The sequence below is a fragment of the Lissotriton vulgaris genome, chromosome 2_1 (genome assembly GCF_964263255.1).
Source record: "Lissotriton vulgaris chromosome 2_1, aLisVul1.2, whole genome shotgun sequence".
Taxonomy (NCBI): domain Eukaryota; kingdom Metazoa; phylum Chordata; class Amphibia; order Caudata; family Salamandridae; genus Lissotriton; species Lissotriton vulgaris.
In genome coordinates, this window is record NC_141687.1 from 749533623 (window position 1) to 749555878 (window position 22256).

Here is a 22256-nt window from a genome sequence, read left to right on the forward strand (position 1 = left end):
AATAGGGGCATAAGGTCACAGTATCGATCAGGAACCTAGATAAACACGCAACACCCACTCCACGGGTTCATGTCCATCAAAATTACTAAAACTAAAGCAAGTAGATGCATGTGTAACATTGCCCACCCCAAAATACATAAATGCATTCGAAATAGGCGTACTTGTAATACATGAAATTTAGGTACTGTACGTTTTTTTTTTTTTGAAGCATAGACATCATTCAAAAATTATTGCATATGAAATTAATGAACGATTATGCAAAAAGAATTACACATGAAGTATCTCTGACAGAAGAAGGGCGAGATAAATCATCACATATAAATGCATCGTAATAACATGTGCTAGAGGCTGATGTAATGTTGTTATGTCTCTAGATGTGTTTAGAAATAGAAGTGTGAAGCTTCTGTTCTCTAAGAATAGTTTTTACGTTAAGCAAAGAATTGTTCGTGCCAAAAAAAAGGTCAATATTAAAAATGTCCAATTCAAAAGAATTAATGCTTGAACGGGGAAATAGAGTTCCAACGCTGTTAGCAGTTTTTGTTGATTAAAACTGAAGGCCGAATCCAGAGTTCATGGGAACGCTGTGTGTCAGAAAGCTTCTCCAAAGTTATTGTTTCTGTACGGGTGAGAACATCGTATCAGACAGGCTCTCAAAAAATTGGTCTACAAAATCAGGTGACAGTTCAACCAAATTAGATAGCGCTGTAACTTGGCAGGTGTGAGAATGATTGCTGTCATCGTAGTCAGGAGCAGCAATGCTCACAGATGGCCGTACCTGGGTGATGCTGCTTTTGTCGCTTGCTCCACTGTTACCACCTAGTCGTAGCACAGGAGTCTCCACAAATGCCGTCATTAGGATTGGTAGCCGCTGGGGACAACACAATGCGTGAGCCGTTATTGGACTGAGCAAAGTATCGACGTCCATTGGTACTGCTGATGGAAGTGAAAGACAGATGTCCAACACGCATTCATCTCCGCAAAGCATACATCTTAGTACCGGTAAGATACAGTTCTGCCATATAGGTCTGAATGAAAGGAACCAGGTCATGTTTAGATCTCTCAGCCTGGCCAATCCAAGGACGTTATTTATCCTGTCCCGATAGCGCATTGCTAGGATTGTCTCTTCCATTCCCATGGGAGCTATGTCTGAGTTTTGGCTTGCCATAACGAAGCAAGAGGGTCAAAAATAAAATCCCTGCTACAAGTCCCAAAAATAATGGTATGCCGGCAAAAACAGAGTGTACAAAATTAGGAACGATTCCCAAAATTGCCTGGAAGGGTGTTAGCAGTCCCGTAAAGACTGTCTTAAATATGCCTGGGATGCTTGTGGCACTAGACATGTTAAGGAGTTGGCTCAACATTTCTACGAAATGCACGGGGCAATTTGTTGATAAAAGGTCATGAACTTCAGTAGCTGTCCTTGCAACTAGAAGATCATACGTCTCTTTTGATGACGTTATAGGCACTGTTGTCTGTAAAAGTACAGATTTCATTTTGCTTAATGTATCAATTCGTATAGAATAGAGATTCAGACGAGGCCAGATGGGAGTCACTGTGTCTGCAGGCCCACTCGGAAACAATGCTTGCATACAGCATTTGACCATGGATGTTACTCTTACTAGATAACTTTTCCCTGGCACGAGGCCACAACATCTGTGATCCGTTCTAAGAATGTAACTCCCGTTTGCGAGTTGCATAAAGAAGGGCTCTATCTGAGTTGCAGGTGTGACTAGCTGGTGGCATGAAAGGTTGTTAGAATTTCCATCACATGCTCCGTGTAAATTAATACCCTGACACAAAAGTATACCGCTTAGTGAATGCTTACAGTTGTCACCACTAAGAAATACATTTTTGTCGCTGTCACTATAGCAAGAATGTGTGTATGGTAATTTCCATTCAGATTTTACATATCCTTTACCCAATTGTTCATACTGGCCAGCAGGTATGTACTCAAGGCACTTTTTAAATTGGAAAGTTGTTATCGGAATTGTGATAATTCCGTGTATTATCCATTCAATGACAGGACTCTCTGACATTGTCAATGGTAATCTCTCGAGTTTTTCGATGCTCAGGATTGTATAGTCTGCTCCTTTCTGTGCCAAACTGATCTGTTTATCAGTAAGGTTAAAAATGGAAAATAATGACGTTGTGTTGATTAAACGCCAAGGCACATAGCCTGAACGAAGATTTTGCAGCGTCCAGCCTAGTTCTATAATAGAGCGTAATTGAGACTGGCCATGTTGTAACATTAGCAAGTCTCTGTCTATCACATCAAAGGCAGATGATACAATATTGTCCAACGAATATATTCTGGAAGACAGAGTCATTAACCCATTGTCTATTACAGAAAGTGATTTCTCCAAATTAATACGATCAATTTCTCGTATATTTTCAGCAGTTTCAATTTGTTTGACTTTCCAAGCCTCGTTGTAAGCAGCATAGATACTGGTCGCTATGAAACGCTTCTGACGCTGTTTGCGTGGTCCAAGAATAAAATCGCGCAAATCAGCACCATCTTTTAGTAAAGACAAGTGTTGTTTAATTTCAGCCAGTGTGGACGAAGTTAGCCATTCAAGGCAGAGTTTCCCTACACTGTATGTTGTTATTATCCCTGGATGTTGTCTCTGGGAATATCTCAAGTCTAATCTGGTCATTTTCAACCCCTGTGTTTTATTCAGGAATCTATCTTGACAGCTGTTTGTGTCTGTAGGCCAGATTAACCACTTTTTCCAATCAGGATGTGTTCTGTTGAAATGTAAAATTTGTGACACGTCTAACTCAATATCTGCAGTTGTATTTTCTGGTATTGGCTTTGGTATAGACGGTGTTTTAAGGTCTTTGATCTTAGCTAGGCCAAGACAAGATGTTTGGTGTATTGTGTCATTTAAAAACAACATTTGTTCTGGTATCATGCAGGTTCTAAATAGTGCTTCAATGCCTTGCACCTGCCAATCTTTTGTACCCCAAATTGTTTTCGTTTCAATATTATTTTTCCAATAATCAAAACCAAATGTCATCATTTTGTCATAAAATGCTTCTGAATATATCAATTTAGAATTTGTCAGCATTGTTTTCATTCCTGTTTTATCTAACAGTTTGGAATAAAACGTTTCTGCATCACTGGTGTTAAACCCTGAGAAGTATTTGAATTTCTCAAAAAATGCTTTAGAAATGCTTTTAGGTGGTGTAGAACAATGTTCCCATTGATTATACATAAAAACGTTTCTAGGCTGTGCAGATTTATGCAAGTAGTGATCCCCATAGTGGGTGTAACAGAATAACTGCTCATAACTAGATGAACCTTGTAAATAATCATGATCTGTGAATCTAGCTGACATTACTAAATCAGACATCATGTCATTAATACTGTTAAAGTCCCAATCATCAGAGAATGTACTAGGTGTTACAAAGTCACTTAAGGAAACCTTCAGTTGATGAGGATACTTCAGGATTTCGACCGGACCATATATCTCATAGTCTGTTTTCTCCCATACTACCCCACCAGGTATTGGAATTGCTGTGACGTTTACTGTTGACAGTTCTCTTTTCTTCACATGGGATGATCTGTGTGGTTTCAGGACTAGGTTGATGTTCTGACTTGCTGTGTCCATTGTAATATATTTTCCTTCAATGAATATTCCCAAACACAGTACCATGATGAGCCAAAGCAGGAGGAAAAATATACCTAGACCGAACCAGAACTCTAGCCAAGGGGAAATAAGGTAGATTTCCTTTAGTTGATGAAAGAGTTCCGTTGCTTTTTCTTTAAAAGTCTTTTTTGTTTCTGGCATCACTTCGGGGTCATTTTGATCTTCAGAGAAGTTGTCGAAGTTGATGAAATAACCAGAGGCAGTTCTGTCAATTGATGGGATTGTTCTTTCAATCTGTCTTTCGGTAGCACTTTCAGATGCCACATTAGTGTAGACTGGTGTTGTTTCTTGACAAACTGTTTCAATCTGTGTCTCAAGAGGCACGAGTTCCATGGCATTATTGCATAGTCCTTCATTGTGCACTGCAGGCTGATCGAATGTGATTAGTCTTTCAGTTTGAACCTCTTGGATTGTTGCAAGTTTGGGTATTCTGTTGTTTCTTGGGAGTCCACTGGGCCTACTGTTGATTATAGGCCACATGCTTGTGGTTTTACCAGGTCGATGGACACGACTCTGTTCTCCTTTTTACCAGCAAGGGGCGGTAGTACTACTGATCTTGTTCCGGTGACTGCCAAGACAGGTACTGCTTTTCTGTAAGAAGGCCCAAATTCCTTCTTAACCGCGATCTTTTCTCTCACTAGATCCCCAATCTTTAGAATCCAGACAGGCCTTGCTGGGGCTGTTGCTCGTGGTGCCTCGTCAGTGGTACTTGGCTGTTGCTTTAACTTTATGTTGCTTAAGGATTTTCTTGTTTCATTCAGTTCCTGTAAAACAGCCAAACGATCCTTTACATCAAAGTGCGTTGTTTCTTCTTGTACCACTGACATCTGACTATCGAGGTCCTGAATACGCATTCTAATTCCGAACAATAGTTCGTATGGGCTGAAACCTTTTAGAGAATTTCTTGGCATGTTGTTAAGACTAGTCTGGACACTTATTAAATGTTTGACCCACCCAGCGCCTGAACCTAATACCTTCGCTGTAATAGATTGCTTTATGTCCCGGTTTTTTCTTTCTACCACACTATTCCCTTCGGGGTGCGACGGACAAGAATACCGCAACCCAATTCCCATGCTGGCCATGGCCTCCCTATAAGCTCGAGAGCTAAAAGCAGGACCCTGGTCAGAATGGAACGTGGTAATTGCGTATGTGCCGATAAAGACTTGCAAATCTTTTATAACCGTTCTAGCGTCAGCCGAGCGCTGGGGGCCTCATTCTTTAAGTGTGTTTAGCCTTAACTGTTAATAGGACGCAGGATGGGGTGTAGGCAGCGTTACGCTCTTTCTGACTGGTAGCCGGTAGCAAGGTTCGCTACTGCGATCCCTATTGCAGTTTTCACAGTTGTTTGCATATATTTGGTGTTCTACACTCATTCCCGGCCACCAGAATACTGATTGTAATTCAGTCAGTGATTCCTTGATCTCTCTGTGCCTAAGACCCAAACCCATATGTGCGTCTGCTATTAAAAATATTCTCCTGTTCGTGTTTGGAATTACTCTGTCCCCCACTCCAGGGATTCGAGCAAAAGGAACGGAGTTTGCATCGATTATGTATGCATAATTGAGTGGATAGTTCACGGGTAGTGCTGCGCAGTCGCCTTTTACGGTCGTTTTTACTGCCAGCATGGTTTCCCCGTCTATGTATTTATCTGTACGCTTTTTTGTGGCTACGGAAGCCGGTTTAGTTGCTTCCGCGGTGGCTGAATTAGCCAATGAATTCCCTGCAACGTGAACGCCATCACGTCGAAGACTCTGTGCGTGAATCACGTGAGTCTTTTGTAGTTCTTTGTGTAAAAGAGCTACCTGTTTCCATAGCAATTTATGCTTTATTGTGGCACCTGTGTCATCTTTGTAGTCGTTTTCGATCCAACTCTGCAGTTTATTGTTGTAAGAGTTGACGCAAAAATGAGAATCGCACACAATAAGTGTCGGGAATTCGCGTTCTGCATTTTCGAGCGCCATCTTTAAAGATCTGATTTCAGTTCTCTGAACCGAACAGTTTCTTACAGATTCAGTTTTTGTTACTTTCGGTCTGAATTTACCGCACAGCCAACGACCTTTAATAATCGCACATGCTGCTTCGTAGGATTTTCTCTCTACGTTGAAATGCTGTACAGAGCTATCTGTATAGATTATACAGGCGTACTGTGGGAGAGGCAGAATTTCGATTGGCAGAGGATATTCTTCTTCATATTCTAAATCATTCAGTTCTTCGTATTGCGGGGCGAAATAGTATTTCACATCTTCCGCTCCTAGAGAATCTATGCACTGTATCCATTTCGGATCCAGTGACACTGTAGGCAGGTTTACTGGGCTGAATAGCGCTTCAAAGGCGGATTCCGCTGTAAGAATATTAATCCGTTTGCCGTGTGCTAGTTCTCGTTCATTTGCTAATGCGATTTGCACTGCTTTCACAGTTCTTTCTGTGTGACTGAATGTTTTTTCTGCTTGTGTGTACAAGTGAGATTTAATTGAAATTGGTACCTTTTCTCCCTCATTAGAGGTTAGGTACGTGAATCCGCATCTTCCTGGGATGACTCGGATTACAAGATCGATCCTGTTGTCACGTGTATCTAATTTTGTTTTTGCTAACATGTCTGTTTGCAGTGATCTCAAAATTTCTGTGTGTTTTTGAGTCCAATTGATTTGTTTAAAATCAGGTTTTATTAGTTCGTAGAGAGGTTTAACCCTCTCTGCGTAATTTAGGATGTAAGTTCTTCCGAAATTCAGAAAACCTAGTATGGATTGTAAATTCTTCAGCGTTTTTGGAGCTTGGAGTACAGCGCACTTCTCTAAGAAGTTGTCCGCTAGGCTTTTCCCTTCACTTGATAACTCGTACCCTAAGAATAGTACTGTCAGATGGGCAATTCGGGACTTTTTAAAGTTGAATTTGTAACCCTCTGCTGCGAACCCAAGTATAATGGTGTTCACTCTTTTCAAGTGAGTATCCAAGTCGTCGTCTGTGAGATAGATATCATCTACGTAAGATAATGCCTCATCATCATATATTTGTAGTAACTCTGTTACCCTAGCTGAGAATAGTCCTGGGCTGTTCTTGAACCCCTGTGGGAGTCGACAGAATTTTTTCTGCGACCCAAATGCAGAGAAAGCGGTCAAATATCTGCTTTCTGGTGCAATGTTCTGACAAAAGAAGCCATTAGATATGTCTAATGTCGTTTTATATTTTTTCCTAACTATATTATTCATTAGGGCTGCACTATGCGATTTTTGTACTGCAAAAGTTTTGCAACATGTATTAAGGTGTCTGTAGTCCAAAACTAGACGATATGAATTGTCTGGCTTGGAGACAGGAAACAAAGGATTGTTCATTTGAGAGGTGCATGTTTCAATCACCCCCTGGTATTCAAGTTGATCTAAGATCTCCCTGACTTGTTTTTTAGCTTCTTGCTTTATGGGATACTGCCGTTGGGCAGTTGGTTCACTTTTTAATTGGATTTTGTGAGGAGGTGAATCCTCATCCCATCCTACATGATTTTTATATAATGCAGGTGCCTGGGCTACTGCCCATTTCCTTGCATATGTATATTTTTTGTGAATCGGAATGTGATTCGAGAAGGCAGGCATAATCACTTCTTCGCCACGAGGGCACTCCCTGACAAACTCTGGGGGCCAATCTTTTTCAGCTAACAGAATGTCATAGCCTTTTGAGAGTTTATCCCAAAATAGACCCTTTATTTTCCTAGTCTTATCACCCTCTATACGCAATGTTATTTCGTATATTTTATGGGGCTCGCTAAGTCTGGTGTCGGCAGTTTCAACCTGAATGAATTCATTCGTGTCCACGGTCTCCAGATGACTCATCAAGATCTTGCGCGCTATACTGATTTCTGCTGCACTGTCCAACATTGTCAATGCCCACTCCCCGTTTTTCAACTGTGTCCTCAGTATTCTCGGCATGGTTGATTACTCTAATACTGGCTACCTTCTTTTTAGAAAATTGAGATTTTTTACTCTGAGCAGATTCCTTGTCTTTGGACTTGGTGTGCTCTCCTGGGTCTGACCGTCCTCTTCTTTCCAAATTCTGTGGAAAAGATCGAGAGGGACGTGTATCAATACTTTGATATCTATCAGGTTTTTTCAGATTATCCCTATTTCTAAGGTTATATCTTTTCTCAGAGGGCTCCCTCTGGGGAGACTGGCGTTCTCGAGTCGGAGTTCTTTCCCTCCGTCGAGGAGACCTTCCTCTGGACTGGAAAACTTTTTCCTTGGGAGTGGATTGTTTATTTCCATCCCAGCTCTTTTTAGGAGTGTTTAAATTATTTTTAATAAATAATTTTTCAGGATTTTCGAGCAGTTGGGGCTTTACTGGTTTCCCACCCAAGCTGTCTCTACCTAATTCTTCATAGCATTTTTCTATGATTTTTGCAAGCTCAACAGGATCTTTTATATCTGTTTCCTTCAACTTCTGGCGGATCGCCACAGATGCTGCTTCTCCTTTAATGTTGGCTAATAATATAGCCGAGACCTGCTTGAAGTCTTTCAGTAATTTCATACCTAGATTTAAAGCGGGCTCTGGACCGAATTCATTTTGAATCTGTTTTAGCACTTCTGGTACTACCGCCGTAGACGGAACACCGTGTGTTTTTGTGTAAATGGAAGCAAAGACTGTACCCCAAGTGTCACAGTCCTCCACGTGTGGTGCGATTCCCATAGGAAGGCAGATGGTCAAGATTCTTTGTTTCTCAATAGGGGTAGTATCAGGAAATACTGCCTCTATTTGAGTGATTTTCTGTGCTAACCAGAAAGGAATTTGTTCCCGTTTTACGAGTGTTTTACCAAGACATGACTGTATGTTCTGTGGTGTGATTTTATTAGTATTCCCCTGATGAGGGGTCAGCTGTGGTGTATTAACAGCTGGCTGGACTGTGCAGTCCGCATTACATATTGGACTAATTGCCTATGTATTTTTATTAAGGTTTTTAGCTGTACTAACAGCTCTTCTTTAGACATTTTTACAATGTCCGGATGTGGTGTGTAGCTGGCTAGAACCGGCCACGTTGCTCCTGGTCTACCTAGTGGACCGAGCCTAGTTATGTGATCATTATGTTTTAGGGCGCCATTAAACCAGAGCAGGTGCTCTTGAAATGTAAGTGGAATTTCAATCTCCTCGAAAGGAGCGTACTCTTCCGGAGGTTTCTCTATTTTGTAATAGTGAAACTCTTTTGTTCTAGCGTTTACCGCTGGAAAGTTTATCCATGAATAGAATACCTCTGTCTGCCGATACTCGTGAGCCTCTATCACGAAAATTACTGTACCACCTTGAGGTGTCAGTCCGTTCTCTATAAGTTTTAACGTTATAGATCTTCTTAAGTGGACCGGGATGATTATTGCATCCGGGTCTGTGTGTTCGGGACCTTGCTGAGTCGCATCTGCTGCGGTCCCAGTGGTTCCGTTTTCTCCTGGCATTGTTAAAATGCAAGGTTTGCAGAGTAGGTCTCCAAGGAGACAAAGATTAGGTGCACAATATTTTGGAACACTGTATCCTTCAACGTTGAATAAACCAGAGCTTTACATAGGAATCTCTTCCTACTAAGGTCGGGCGGATTTTAACCTTTCACCCACTCCAGACGTCTATTGGAGTATTTACGGGAGAAAGGGGTCTGTGTGAAATATGCACGACTGAGTTACTCTAACGTCTTGCGTTAGTTTATCGCCTTACCAAACGTTTGGGCGCCATGTAGTGTAGTTCCTAGTTTCCCACTAGGCCCTGCGCATTGGAATAACATAAACAGTAGTATCGACGTGGAACTGCAGATATTCCAGGCCTCCACTGACTATGCTAAACTTAATTGGGTGTGTTACCAACTAGCTCAGAGGTCACTGGAAACTTTCTTCTCTGCATGGGAAGTGATCAGCTTCCCTGGCACAGACAAGAAGGGATTCAGCTTTCCAACAACCGTGCAACATGACAACTTTGCTCCTCAAATCAAGAGTCAATCTCTAGGGTCGTGTGAAACAATAGACAGGTATTTCACTCAGTCAGGTTAGTGCAGTTTACTTTCACGATATGTAGAGAATAGAGAGACGGGCGTTTGTCAATAAAGGTTTAACATTTATTGAACAGTCTTTCTTCTCGTACAAGAGAAATGTATTGCCACAATTGCAAGACTTGTTATTATAAAAAGTACGTACAGTAAGATAAGTATTGCGAAATAGAACTGTAAAAGCATTGATATGGTTTCTTAGCCATACAATGGTTTAAAAGTAATAAAACATATATACAGTCATATATACATTAGGCTAACATACTCAACTGGTGCTTCTAACTAAGCCTACCCCAGTGTGCCTGACCTAAGCCTAACACGTGGAAGGGGAGTAAGTAAGTAGCTTTAAGTTAAGTTGGTTTTGCCAAGGTTTGCTTCAAGAATTCTCGTCTAAGGGTTTAGTCAACACCATACCTCTGAATAGAATGATGGAGGTTTGGTATCTCCTTCAGGGGCCACTCTCGATATCCCAGTCACCCGCAAGGGTAGACCGGAAACGCCGGAGCTGGATTTCTCTGCAGGAGAAAGGCAGCGGCTCTTCTTCAGCGCGTCGAGGAAGAAGGGGGGACAGCGTCCGCGGGCAGCTGGAATCTGCTGGATGTCTTCGCAGAGGGACGGCTGTTCAGCTCCTAAGCATACTGCACCATCGTTCGCGCTTTAGCAGCGATAATGGTATCAGTAGCTTCACCACCAAGGGGACAGCAGGCTGCAGCGACAGGGTGCTAGCTTCACCAACACGGGGTCTTGCAGATAGCTAGCAACAGCAACAGTAGCCCATTGCTTAAGGCAACGTTGGTAATATTTATACCTGACAGGTGCCGGGTTTGACGCAAGTTTGCTGGACATAAGACGTCAATTAAAGATGTCACTAGGAAGTGATAGTTATCAGTTGCTCATTAGAGTTCCATTACTAATCAAAACACAGCAAGCGGGGATTTCCAGGTTTGCTGAATTTTTATCTTGTTGAAGAACTCGGAGTGTTAATCTAGGAATATCAGATAGTGACTTCTGCTCTGTCATTGCACTAATTGGTCTCAAAGGAAGTGGCAGAGAACTATGCTGGAATGTGGCTCTGTTCGTGTGAGGCCAGAGATGACTTTCAGAAAATCGCACTTAAACCGTTATGCCAATATAGGGAATAAATGGATTTATAGCCGAATAGGGGCATAGGGTCACAGTATCGATCAGGAACCTAGATAAACACGCAACAAAGGAGTGTGAAGTCCGAAGTGATAGTATCCATGCGGCCCTCCAAGTATGTGCGGGTCAGGTCCAGGGTGTTGCTGATACATTCCACGGCTGCCAGCACAGAGTCCAGTTTTGGTGGCAATGTCGGGCGGGTTTATCACCATCGTTGACCCGGGGATCATGTGCAATGTCCCTGTCTGACCACCAGGAGGCGCATTGCGAGAGGTGTTGTTGAGCAGGCGACCCATGACGATCTGCTGAGCGCTCTTCATAAGGAGCAAGGCCGAGCCGCCAAGTCTCCACGATGCCTCCAACTTAGAGGCCTCAACTGTGACTTGAATCGGGCTCTCCACAGCGTGGCTTCACTCTAGTCAACAATACGCGCCATCATGCTGTCAATGACTCCAGGATCCTCCCAGACAGTTAGGCTCTCCCTGCAGCAGTCTCGACACAGGAACTCCCAAGTCAGCCCTGAGAAGAGTACATGTACTTGCCGGGCGAAGTCCCGGTCGATAATCAGCAAAACTGGGTAGGTGAGATGTCCCCAGACCCGGTCAACCCTCCACATTCTCCACCCACGAAAGGGGGTCCCCATTACCACACAGCAGGCCGGCACTACAGTCACCTTGTCAGGCGGGGGAGCAGGAGAATGTGAGGTTGTGATAGGAATGATGTGTGTTGGACCCCACTGCCCCCCAGTCCACCAGCAGATGTGCGTCTCAGAGGTCAGGTGCAGCGTATTCCCCTCTCTGCTCCAGGCTCAGAAGATAGCCTCCGTGGACAGGACAGCGGGCGAACCAACCCTGAGGAGGAAGGAGCCCGCGATCCCAGTCTGCTGCAGGGCCCCAGGTCCGACAGGCAGCAAAGCCAGCTCCTCAGTTAGCCCTGCGCAGTCACTTGGTCAGAAGGAGCACATCGCTGAGAAGTTAGGTCCGGGTGCGACGGTTGGTGAATCACCGTGTCCTGTTTCCCCTCAGGTCGCCGCTGGCAAAATGTCTCACCGCAGGAGCATGCCACATCAAGAGGCCAAGTCTCGGAAGGGGCCACCACTGACCCAGCTGACAACAACCTCCTCAGAGGGGAGGGTGACACTGTGCGACAACTTTTTTTTTTTTTTTAAACCTTTATTTTTCGATTGCACAGTACACAGCGTCTGCCTACAACCCAATCGGGCCGGCCGCTATGACAAACATCAGGATACCAGACAAAACTACGTAGCAGTAAAGCCATAGATCGGAACACTTCGGTGCACTGGCGTCAAACATCATAAGGAAAGGATCATTCAGGTTTTGTTTTATGATTTTGATGAAATTAGAACAAACAACACAAACACTCACATGGTAGGAGCAATATCTGGGGTATGAGGTGGGGAGGAGGGGGAAGTCAATTGCTAAGAATGAACGACTACTATCAAGGGGCGGGGGGATGGCGAAAAGGATCACTAGGAAGTTGTATTGGCCAGTCTATAGGAACGTCAATTACGGGGACGAAGGAATATCAGCAGTGTAATCGAGTGGAGGGGTGAAGATATCTCCACGGTATGCATTCCACTGTGACCAAATCCTGCCCCACTTCCTGGGACGGCCCCGAGCCTCATAGACCGTCTTCTCCCGGAACATGCACCAGTCCATGTTTTCCTTCCAAGCAATTATCCCAGGCGGTCTATGGGAGCCCCAGAGTTGCGCTATGTCCCTCTTGGCAACCATGTTGCCAAGAGTGACCCAAAAGGTCTGAGCGGCCGTACAATCCGTAGGCTCCCAGACATTAAGCAGGCAGCGACGCGCCTCAGGTAGAAGAGAGACCCCGGTGACCCGCCCCATTATATCATGCACTCTGGACCAGAAAGCGGAGACCACCGGACATTCCCATATTATGTGGAGAAAGGTGCCATCCATGCCACAGCCACGCTTACACAGCCCATCAGTCGAAAACCCCATACGAACCAGACGCGTACCAGTCATGTAAACTCGATGGAGGATCTTCCTGCACAAAGGCGAGCCGGAATAGCCACTTCTTTAGAGGAGGAAATCGCTATCTGCCAATCCTCGTCGTCTAGTTCGAGGCCGTCCGCAGTCCAAGAGGCCCGAAGCCGCACCAGAAGATCAGCCCTGGTGTTAATAAGCTTCTTGTAAATCAAGGAAATCGTACTGTCCGGCACATGGCCGTCCAGAATCCGATCCTCAAGCGGAGACGACTGGGGGATCTCCGTCCCAGGAGGGAACACTGAGAGCAGGGCATGGCGCACCTGGAGGTATCGAAAATACTCCCTGTCGTCTAGCTGATACTCCATCTTAAGGGCCTCAAAGGACTTAACTGTGCCTTTGGACCAAAGATCCTCCACCTTGCTAATACCGATCATTTCCCATCTGTCAAACCCTTTTGTTCGCCACAGGCCGCTAAACCGCTCTGAGTCATACAACGGAGTCAGCCGTGTCATCCTATCACTCCAACCCGTAGCCACAGTCGCATCTCTCCACGCACGCACAGCGCATTTTGTGGGTCCAGTCAGAAGTCGGAATGGCACCTTCGAATACAAAGCCCTGTTGAAGTTGCCCCCCGGCAACAGTAATTTGTCCATAGCGAAGGCGGGAACAGGGCCCGGGGAGTACGTCACGTGATTGATCGCACTCAACTGTGAGGCCCAATAGTAACGCTTGATGTCCGGAAGGGCTATGCCACCATCGTACCATGGAAGCGTGAGTTTAGATAGGGAGATACGAGCCCGCCCGTCCCAAATCAATTGTCTCTGAAGTCCCTCAACCTCGCGAAAGTAGCGAGAGGGAACAGAAGAAATTCTGCAAGGCGTACAGAAATCTAGGAAGGGACATCATTTTGAAAAGGGCCGTACGTCCCAATGGGTACAAAGGCAAGCCCCGCCACCGTTGAACGTCCCGTTTAAGGCGCCGGAGAGGAACATAGAGATTACGGTCATATCGCACAGAGGGATCCAGGGAGATGAAAATTCCCAAATACTTGAACCCAGTCTCTGCCACTTGGATCGGAAATCTACGGGGTAGCGGAGGCAGCTCCCCCGCTATAACGTATACACACGATTTAGTCCAGTTAATAACGAGCCCCGAGTTCTTCCCAAATGAGGTAAGGACATCAAAGAGCACGTTAAGGGACTTCTGAGGGGAAGTAAAGTAAAGAAGAATATCGTCTGCGTAGAGAGAGACGCGATCCTCAAGATCCGGGGTCCACCGGATCCCCTTAATCGAAGGCTCCCATCGAAGCCACGCCGCCAGTGGTTCCAATGCCAAAGCAAAGAGGAGAGGAGAGAGCGGGCATCCCTGTCGGGTGCCGCGCCCCAAAGGGAACGATTCAGAGACTCTGCCGTTAACAACTACCTGGGCCAACGGTCGTTCATACAGAAGCTGTACCCACGCAATAAAGTTAGGGCCAGAACCAAACTTCGAGAGGGCCGCCCACAAATACGGCCACTCAATGGTATCAAAGGCCATCGTGACATCAGGTAGTGTGGCTCACTGGTTAGAGGCGGCAGACCCGAGAGCAGAGAACGGCCCGGGACCAGGGTTCGATTCCCGGCACGGCAGGTTTCTGGACCAGGGTCAGCGGACTCGATAATTCTCTCGCCTCGGTGCCCACTCTGATCAGCGATCACACTCGGCAACTCTGGGCATTAGCTTGCCTCATCTTCACTAACGGCCCCACCAGACCGCCGGGGATGCCTGGTCTCACCCTGGAGATACCCATTAAGGGACCATCTCTCAGGGAAGCCAAGAAGGGTTTCGCAGCGGTCGAAGCGCGGAGATACTCCCCCGGGAGTGATTCTAGCGCTATATAAACACGCAAATTAAAATTAAATTAAATTAAATCAAGTGAGGCCAAGATGGCGGGTTCAGTAAGGGTCCCAGCTCTCGCGAGAACGCCGTGAAGTCCACGAAGATTGAGCGCCGTATTCTGATGAGGAATGAAACCGGACGGATCAAGTCGCAAATAACTGTTAGTAAACGATTAGCAAGGACTTTAGCCAGGATCTTAGGCTCGGCGTTGAGCAACGAAATAGGGTGATAAGAAGTGCAACGATCACGAGGCTTACCGTCCTTGTAAATGACAACTATAGTGGCCAAGCGCTGATCAAGGGGAAGGAGGCCAGCCTCAAAGGCATCAACGAACATATTGCGCAGATGGGTCGCCATCTTGTCAGGCCGGAGCTTATACAGCTCGATGGGTAGACCATTAGGCCCCATAGCCTTACCCGAACGCAAGGATCGTATGGCGGTTGCAATCTCATCCACCGTAATGGGCGCGTCCAGAGCGGACCTATCCTCCTCCAACACACAGGGCAGCGCAATATCGCGCAGAAGCAAGCGGGAGTCAGCTGCGTCTCTATCACTCACCGATCAGTATACTGTTTGGAAATGGTCCACAAAGCATTCGACAATCTCCCCCGGATCAGACACGCATTCCCCAGCCTCACGGGTTATCACGGGCACCACACGATTCATTCTCTCAGATTTATCCAACCATGCCAACAACTTACTAGCCTTATCATCCACATCATAGAGCCTGCCCAGTTGATTCGTGCGCATTACCTTAGCAGCATCGGTCACCAGGGCCCTATAATCAGCCTGTTTCAGCGCTAAGGAGTGCAAAATTGCAGGGGTATCGTCACCACCCAATTCACTTTCAAGCGAGGTAATTTCGGCCTCAAGGGCTAACAAGTTTTCCCTCTTGGCCTTCTTGTCAGCAGCAATAAAGGACAGTGCAGAACCCCGTATGACGGTCTTGAAGGTCTCCCACAAGGAAATAGGGGAAGAGACGGATCCCTCATTCTCATCAAAATAACAGTCAATAGCCTTGACAAGTTCCGAACGGAGCTGAGGATTCCTAAAGTGCCAAGGATGAAGGGGGGGGGACCCTACCCCCACAAAAGCCTCCCACCGAAACCTCAAGCATCAGGGGGGAATGGTCAGAGATACCCCTAGGAAGATGACGAACCTCACGCACCAAGGAGGTATGGGCAGTTAACATCAGAAAGTAATCAATCCTCGAGAGGCTGCCGTGTGCGCCAGAGTGGAAAGTGTATTGAGTTTGCGTGGGGTTCAACATCCGCCAGACATCCACTAACCCAAAAGTCTCAAGCAACTCAGTCAGCCACAACTGGGACGACGGCAAAACCCTGGGGGGCAGCCGTTCACACTCACCCGAAACCACCAAATTGAAATCTCCACCCAATATAAGGATACCATCCGGGAGCCCTAGGAGAGTCTTACCAAGATAAGTGGTGGCCTGGAGTCCCGGGGGAACATAAACAGTGACAATTATAATCAGTTTCCCCTCCAACCGCCCCGAGACAGCAGCATATCGGCCCGATCGTCAAGGGCGACCTCATCGATTTCAAGGGGCAGGGAGGACTTAACCATTATGCCAACCCCCCGGGAGCCGGATGTAAAGCCAGCATGCGCCACTAGTCGGTAGCCTCGTCGATCGAGGGCCTTACAAGCGTTCCCTATCAAATGGGTCTCCTGTAGCAGAACTATATCAGGGGAATGACGTCTAACAAATTGAAGCACAATACCACGCTTGATCCTGTCACCCAGACCATTAACGTTCCAAGACAGCAATTTCAAATCACCCCCCCGTCCCGGTAGAGCCCCCGAACCACCCTCTCTCGAAACCCCAGAACAGAAGGATAAAGGTAAATGAGATGGTACCACGTGAGAAAACATACACAAAAACAAAAAACAAAAACAACCCCACCCTCCACCCCCAACCAACAACCCGTTACAACACCCCCCACCCTGCACCCCTGCTGACTAAGAAGCCACCCCAAACTGCAGTGTGCCTGTCGCCCCTTCATAAAACTCTACACAAAGAACCCCTGAGGAGGAAGGGAGAGACAGTCCCACCCCGCCCCACCCCCGGGCCTAAACAGTAAGAAAATATAAACAATACTTTGCCGATATATGCGACCCAGAACCGGACCTCCGGAACTAAAATGTCACTCCTGTGCCGATGCACCTCCGTCCGCACCTCCGGGGCCTCCACTCCCGGCGTCCTCCTTGGGCAATGAGTCTAACCAGTCGTCAACACTGTCCGGTCGATCAAAAAAGAAAGTACGTTCTTGGTATTCGTTGCGAAGGCGAGCTGGAAACAGCATCGCATACTTAAGTCCCAAGTCCCGCAATCGACGTTTCACTCCCTGGAATCCCGTCCGTTGCCGCTGCACTTGAGGAGAGAAATCAGGGTAAATAGAAATGGAGCTGTTCTCGAATTTCAGTGGGCCATGCCTACGAGAGGCCTGAAGGATAGCGTTCCTATCCCGAACGTGGAATAGCCTAGCGATAATAGGCCTGGGGGAGCCCCCGGCTTGGTCTGTCCACCCGGGAAGCGGTACGCACGCTCAACCGCAAAGAACTTACTGAGGCCTGCGGGAGCAAGATGGATCACAATTAAGTCCTCGACCAATAAATTCACAGAAGTAGCACCACTGTCCTCAGGTACCCCAACCAAGCGAATGTTGTTCCGTCGGGCCCTATTGTCGTACTCCTCCAGACGTCTAGCCATTAGATCATGCGATGGCCGCAGGTTGCCGATCTCGGATTGCGCGTCCGCCATGTCGGTAACAAGACTGGAGGCCTTAAGGTCCAAGGCTTTGGTCCTCTCATTTGTCTTAGCCAAGTCCGCTCTAATGAGGGTGACATCAACCGCCACCGTGTCAATCTTCGATACAATGGCCTCGTGCTGTAGCCCCATGTCCGTCTTGATCCCAGCGATGGCGGCCATGAGATCTTGGAGGGATACCTCCGACGTTGCCGCCAGGTCCGTCCTCGGGTCCTCAAGACTACGGCCAGCAGCACTGGGGGAGCCTTTCGGTTGTGTGTAGCGGTCCATAACGTTGGACTGGACCGAGCCCCCACGAGTCGACACCTTTGTTCTGCGCTTCTCAGTATCGAGTTTAGTCGCCATATTGGAATCAGCGCCCCGAAAGGTCTTCCTGGACCTGGTATAAATGGCAGCGATCTGCAGGTCGCCAAAGCAGCACTTCTGCCAAGAATTGCAAGACCAGGGTTATGGTCAGAAAGCACAGCGGGTCAGGCTACCGTGGTCAGGAATGAGGAGTACGTCCTAGGCAGTCAGCTCGGAGGTAGAAGGAAAACCGAAAGTGAAAGTGACAGTGGCACCGGTGGAGCAGATGTCCGGCGACCGTTATTGTTGAGTTACGTCTCGGCCAGCCAGAGCAGCAGAGACCCCGGTCCCGTCCGGGGTTAGGCCAGAAAATGTATGACGACATAGAAATGGTTCCCGAAGTCCGATCTCAGCCCTGAAAGGTGCAGCAGGATCAGCAGAAGTAGAACTTCAAGAGCCCATCAAAATAATCAGGATATCAGAAGGATAGATAGATGAGGGCGGGGCGGGTCTTGGGAGCCCTCTGCTCACGCGACCATCTTGGATGCCCGCGTAGCTCCGCCCAAGTGTGCGACAACTTTTAATTCCAGGGGCAGCAGGGTACAAGTGCGATCACCTCTCAAAGACCACAGCAGGCGTTGCTACTCTGTCTAAGGCTCATGCAGATGAGAGCCCCTAGGCCCGATGGACCCCCGTGGATGCCCTACTCACACGGGCTTCACACTTCCAGGAAAACTGCAGGGCCACCGTATGCACCCAGGCAATGGGATCCCCCCGCACAAGTCACCACCTCTGGATCCGTAGGCCTGACCGGCCCCGTGACTCGCACTGTCCATCAATTGGGCCTAAGGGCCCTCTGCTTTCAGGCAGGGGGCCCTTAGGCCCAATCAATCCCGGTGGTCCCCCACCGCCACCAGCAGGCACCTCAAGCGTCCCCTGCATGCCTTCCACTGTGGCGAAGGCCTCACCAGGCAGCTTCAGCGTTGCGCTGGTGACCCCCGCAGATGCAGCCCGCATCGCCGGGTACCTCCCATGAGCCGCCGCCGGTCCGCAGAGAGCACAGGCGCCCCTGTCGCTCGCGAAACCACCAGCATAGGAGGCGGCGTCCAGCGGCCTCAGGATTGCCGCGGTGCCTCCACTTGTGCTCAGACAGCAACGTCTTTGTGCAGGGCAGCCGTGCGGCCACGTGACCAGCCTCAGGTCTCTCCAGCACAGCAGGCCGCAATGTCCAGCACAGCAGGCTGCTGCAGTGCGGTTTCAGGGCCCAGAGAACTCTCTGCCGGCAGCACAATCCCAGCTAGACATAGCAGACGAGCACTGGGGCCAATCCCAGCTAGACTAGACATAGCAGACGAGCACTGGGGCCAAGGAGAGCCCCGTAGAAGCAGGATGCCCAGGATAATCAGGGGATGGGGCAGGGAGCGTTAACAAGACGCGTCCGCCGTCTTCGGTGCCTGGCCACGTCCCCCACAATGTCACCGTCCTCATGTAAGGATCTTTGAGGATTGTACTGTATTGGCTTTGGGTCCAAACTTACTCCACAAGGTGAATTCATCCTTTCATGTGGTTCAGAAAATAATACTTCCATCTTTATCTGCCAACTTTTCTGCAACTGAGTCTGTTCTGCTCCTAGATGCAGTAAGAGCACTTAGCTTTATCTGCAGAGAACAGCTGAGTGTAGACAATCAGACATCTTATTTGTCAGTTTTGGTACAAAAAATGGTTTCAAGTCCAATAAAGGTGTTACCTTTACTGAGTGTCGAGTTCGAAGCTAGAGAGAGAGCACTGGTGGGTCTGCAGTGAAGAAAAGAGAAAAAGAGTTTATGTATGTGTGTATATCTTAAATTCAAATCGAATTAATTTAAAAAGTGGAATTAATACTGATTGTGAGATAAATATCTATTAATGTTAACTTTAGAAAATAAACACTATTTGCAAGGAAGAAAATAAGTTGAATTGCCACATACCTGCAAAGTGATTACTTTTTTTATGCTCTTTCCCCAGTTGTACCACCTATTGTTTCCGAGTTTTCAATGATACCATCTGAGCCTGAGGTCAATAAACCTTTAACTTTAAGAGTTTTTTTGGATGACTATGCACCAGGATACATCCATTTGAGATGGTTTAAATCAAGCCGCTGCTTTGAGGAAGAAGTATCCAGTACAGAACCACAAATTGCAAATAATGGCCTGTGTTTCTCTGAAAGCCAAGTTCAGTTCATACCACAGATGAATGATCACAATTGTCAACTCAGATTTGAGGTTGTACATCCTGCGAGTGGTAAAGTCACAGAGAAGACCTGTACGCTCATGCTCAAAGGTAAGAATGGCTTTTACTATTCTTTATTAGTTATCCAGTTATGGTTGCAAATAGCTACCACATAACCCAGCAGGAGAAAAACCCAATCCTCCTCCCTTCCGATGTCCTTCTCGCTCCCTTGATCCACCTGTTACCTGGAAAAGAGACAAGTCCCTGGATACGTCCTATTAACCAAAGGAAGAGGATTAAGATAAAAAGCCAAGAGGGATGGTGGGACGAAAGTAATGGGAGAAGCCAACGATAACCAGAGTAATGAAGAAAATTGCTAAGTACCTCCTCAACCATTATCTTGTATCTCCACTTACTATTTTGAGTATTTGTCAAAGCAGAACTGGTCACCTGATTCCCATACCAGTGGCAGAACTCCTGACAGGTTTAACACTTTGATAAGTCTAATACTTTAAACATGCAAAACAGTGATGGATGGAATGCTTGAATTAATCTCAGCCACTGTTAATCACAAGGCCCACATCCTAATCCATGGTTATTTTGCACACCATTCTACCTCAGTTTGGATCCAGCTATATGTAAATCAGTCTTGAACATTCTCCAATAGGAAAATTTCCAGCCCAAACTACCAAGCCAGGTCCTTACTGAAACGGCACACCAGCACCCCACAACCGGTTCTCCCTAGCTATGGGCTGATCAGCAGGGTACAGCTTGGTTCCAGTGATAGTGTGCATGAGACCCACTTCTGGGATACCCTTCCAAGGTTATGAGACAGAATATCGAGGCCCAAAAAATTGTACTACATGAATATCGAGTTGGAAATATCGTGGGGTGGAATTATCAAGTGAAAGAATCGATTTGAAGGTAAGTAATATCGAATAAAAAAATATAGAAGTCATAAATATCGTTTGCAAACATATAGCTGTTTAAAATATCGATTTTTTTAGTTAGTGGTATGATTTTAGTATATATTTTAAATGTATGTGATGTATTTGTTATGCATCAGAATTGTTTTTGTTTTTTAATATGTGTTACATTTTTAGTGGTTATCAATTTTATTTTAATTAAATTTCGCATTTTTTAGTTCCATAGCGGTTTGTGGGGTTATAGGGGAATAGAGTGGGAAGTAATTTAAGTATAACAAATGGATGATTATTTTTTATTTATTCATATTTATTTAATTGAGATTTTAAAGTGTTAATTGTGGGAAGTAATTTATTATTAATTAATTATTCATTGTTTTTTAATTAATATCAATTAAATAATTGGTAATTCGGGGGGCGTGGCTAGCAGCCGAGCATGGCGGCAGCCTAGAAGACCAGCTCCGGAAGAGAAGCGGCCTCTCCTAAAATCCGTAGCATAATCCGTGGCTAAATCTGACCTCCGACGGAGGGACCGAAGGCCTAGGACCGGGCGGCGCTGGCGGCAAGTACCCAGGCATAAATCAGACGCCGGACGGCAAAGAAAAAGCCGAGTGTTTGTGCGGCCTAGGCGCTGGCCAGAATCCGGGGACTCCAGTGGTCGGAGGTGCAGACCGAAAGTAAGGCAAGGGCGGACCGGAAGTGGCCGGGGACCGAGGTGCGGCATTAGAAGCGACCCGCCGGGATTACAGCACCGACCCCGGATGAGGCGGAGGAACGATCCGGAGGACACAACACTGCCGGCGGTGTGACAGCGGAGGTAAACACCGCCGGCATACTGCGTGGGAGCCGAGTTCGGCAGGGAGGTGAGGCGCCGATGCCGGGACACAGCGGAGTGGGAAAGTGATCCGCGGGAGCAGCGGAAGGCCCTACAAGTTCTCTTCCTCCCCCTCCACGCCGGAGCTGGCTGAAAGTCGAACCTGGGTGACACCTGGAAGCTGCAAAACGGGCACGGGCCGGGTGGACAGTGGTGCACAGCACGGGTGCTGGAGGGACCAAACGAGTGACCAGGCCAGTCATTGTATAACCCCATGAACCTAAGACTTTGGTGCCACACCGGACTACACAGCATTGGCATTCGAAGAGGGCCGTAAAGGCACCGAGGGGCACAATTGTCCCAAACAAAGGCAGGGCGCCGCTCGTTGCGGTTCGGGGGCGCGATCCTGCTCCACACAGTGACGAGGATTGCCATCACCGGAGCAGCCGCGACCCTGCGATGCGGGGAGTGAGATAGGAGTGCGGCCAGAGGGGACAGACCACTGCGCTTGACGTATGCGCTGGGGCTGTAGCTCCATAGAGGTCCGGAATAAATCGGATGCAGAGCCTGACCTAAATTGAACTGGCTGACTGACC

The 22256-nt window shown here is 47.0% G+C and overlaps 1 protein-coding gene across 2 annotated transcripts in view; it reads left to right on the top strand.

The window, feature by feature from the left end:
- LOC147731085 (uncharacterized) overlaps positions 1 to 22256 on the top strand; it is a 400147-nt gene that overhangs the window by 239103 nt on the left and 138788 nt on the right. For both annotated transcript variants that reach the window (XM_086956050.1, XM_086956051.1), the window contains exon 10: positions 19720 to 20034. In XM_086956050.1, the coding sequence (XP_086812176.1) occupies positions 19720 to 20034 (315 nt within the window). The remainder of the gene's footprint in view (positions 1 to 19719; positions 20035 to 22256) is intronic.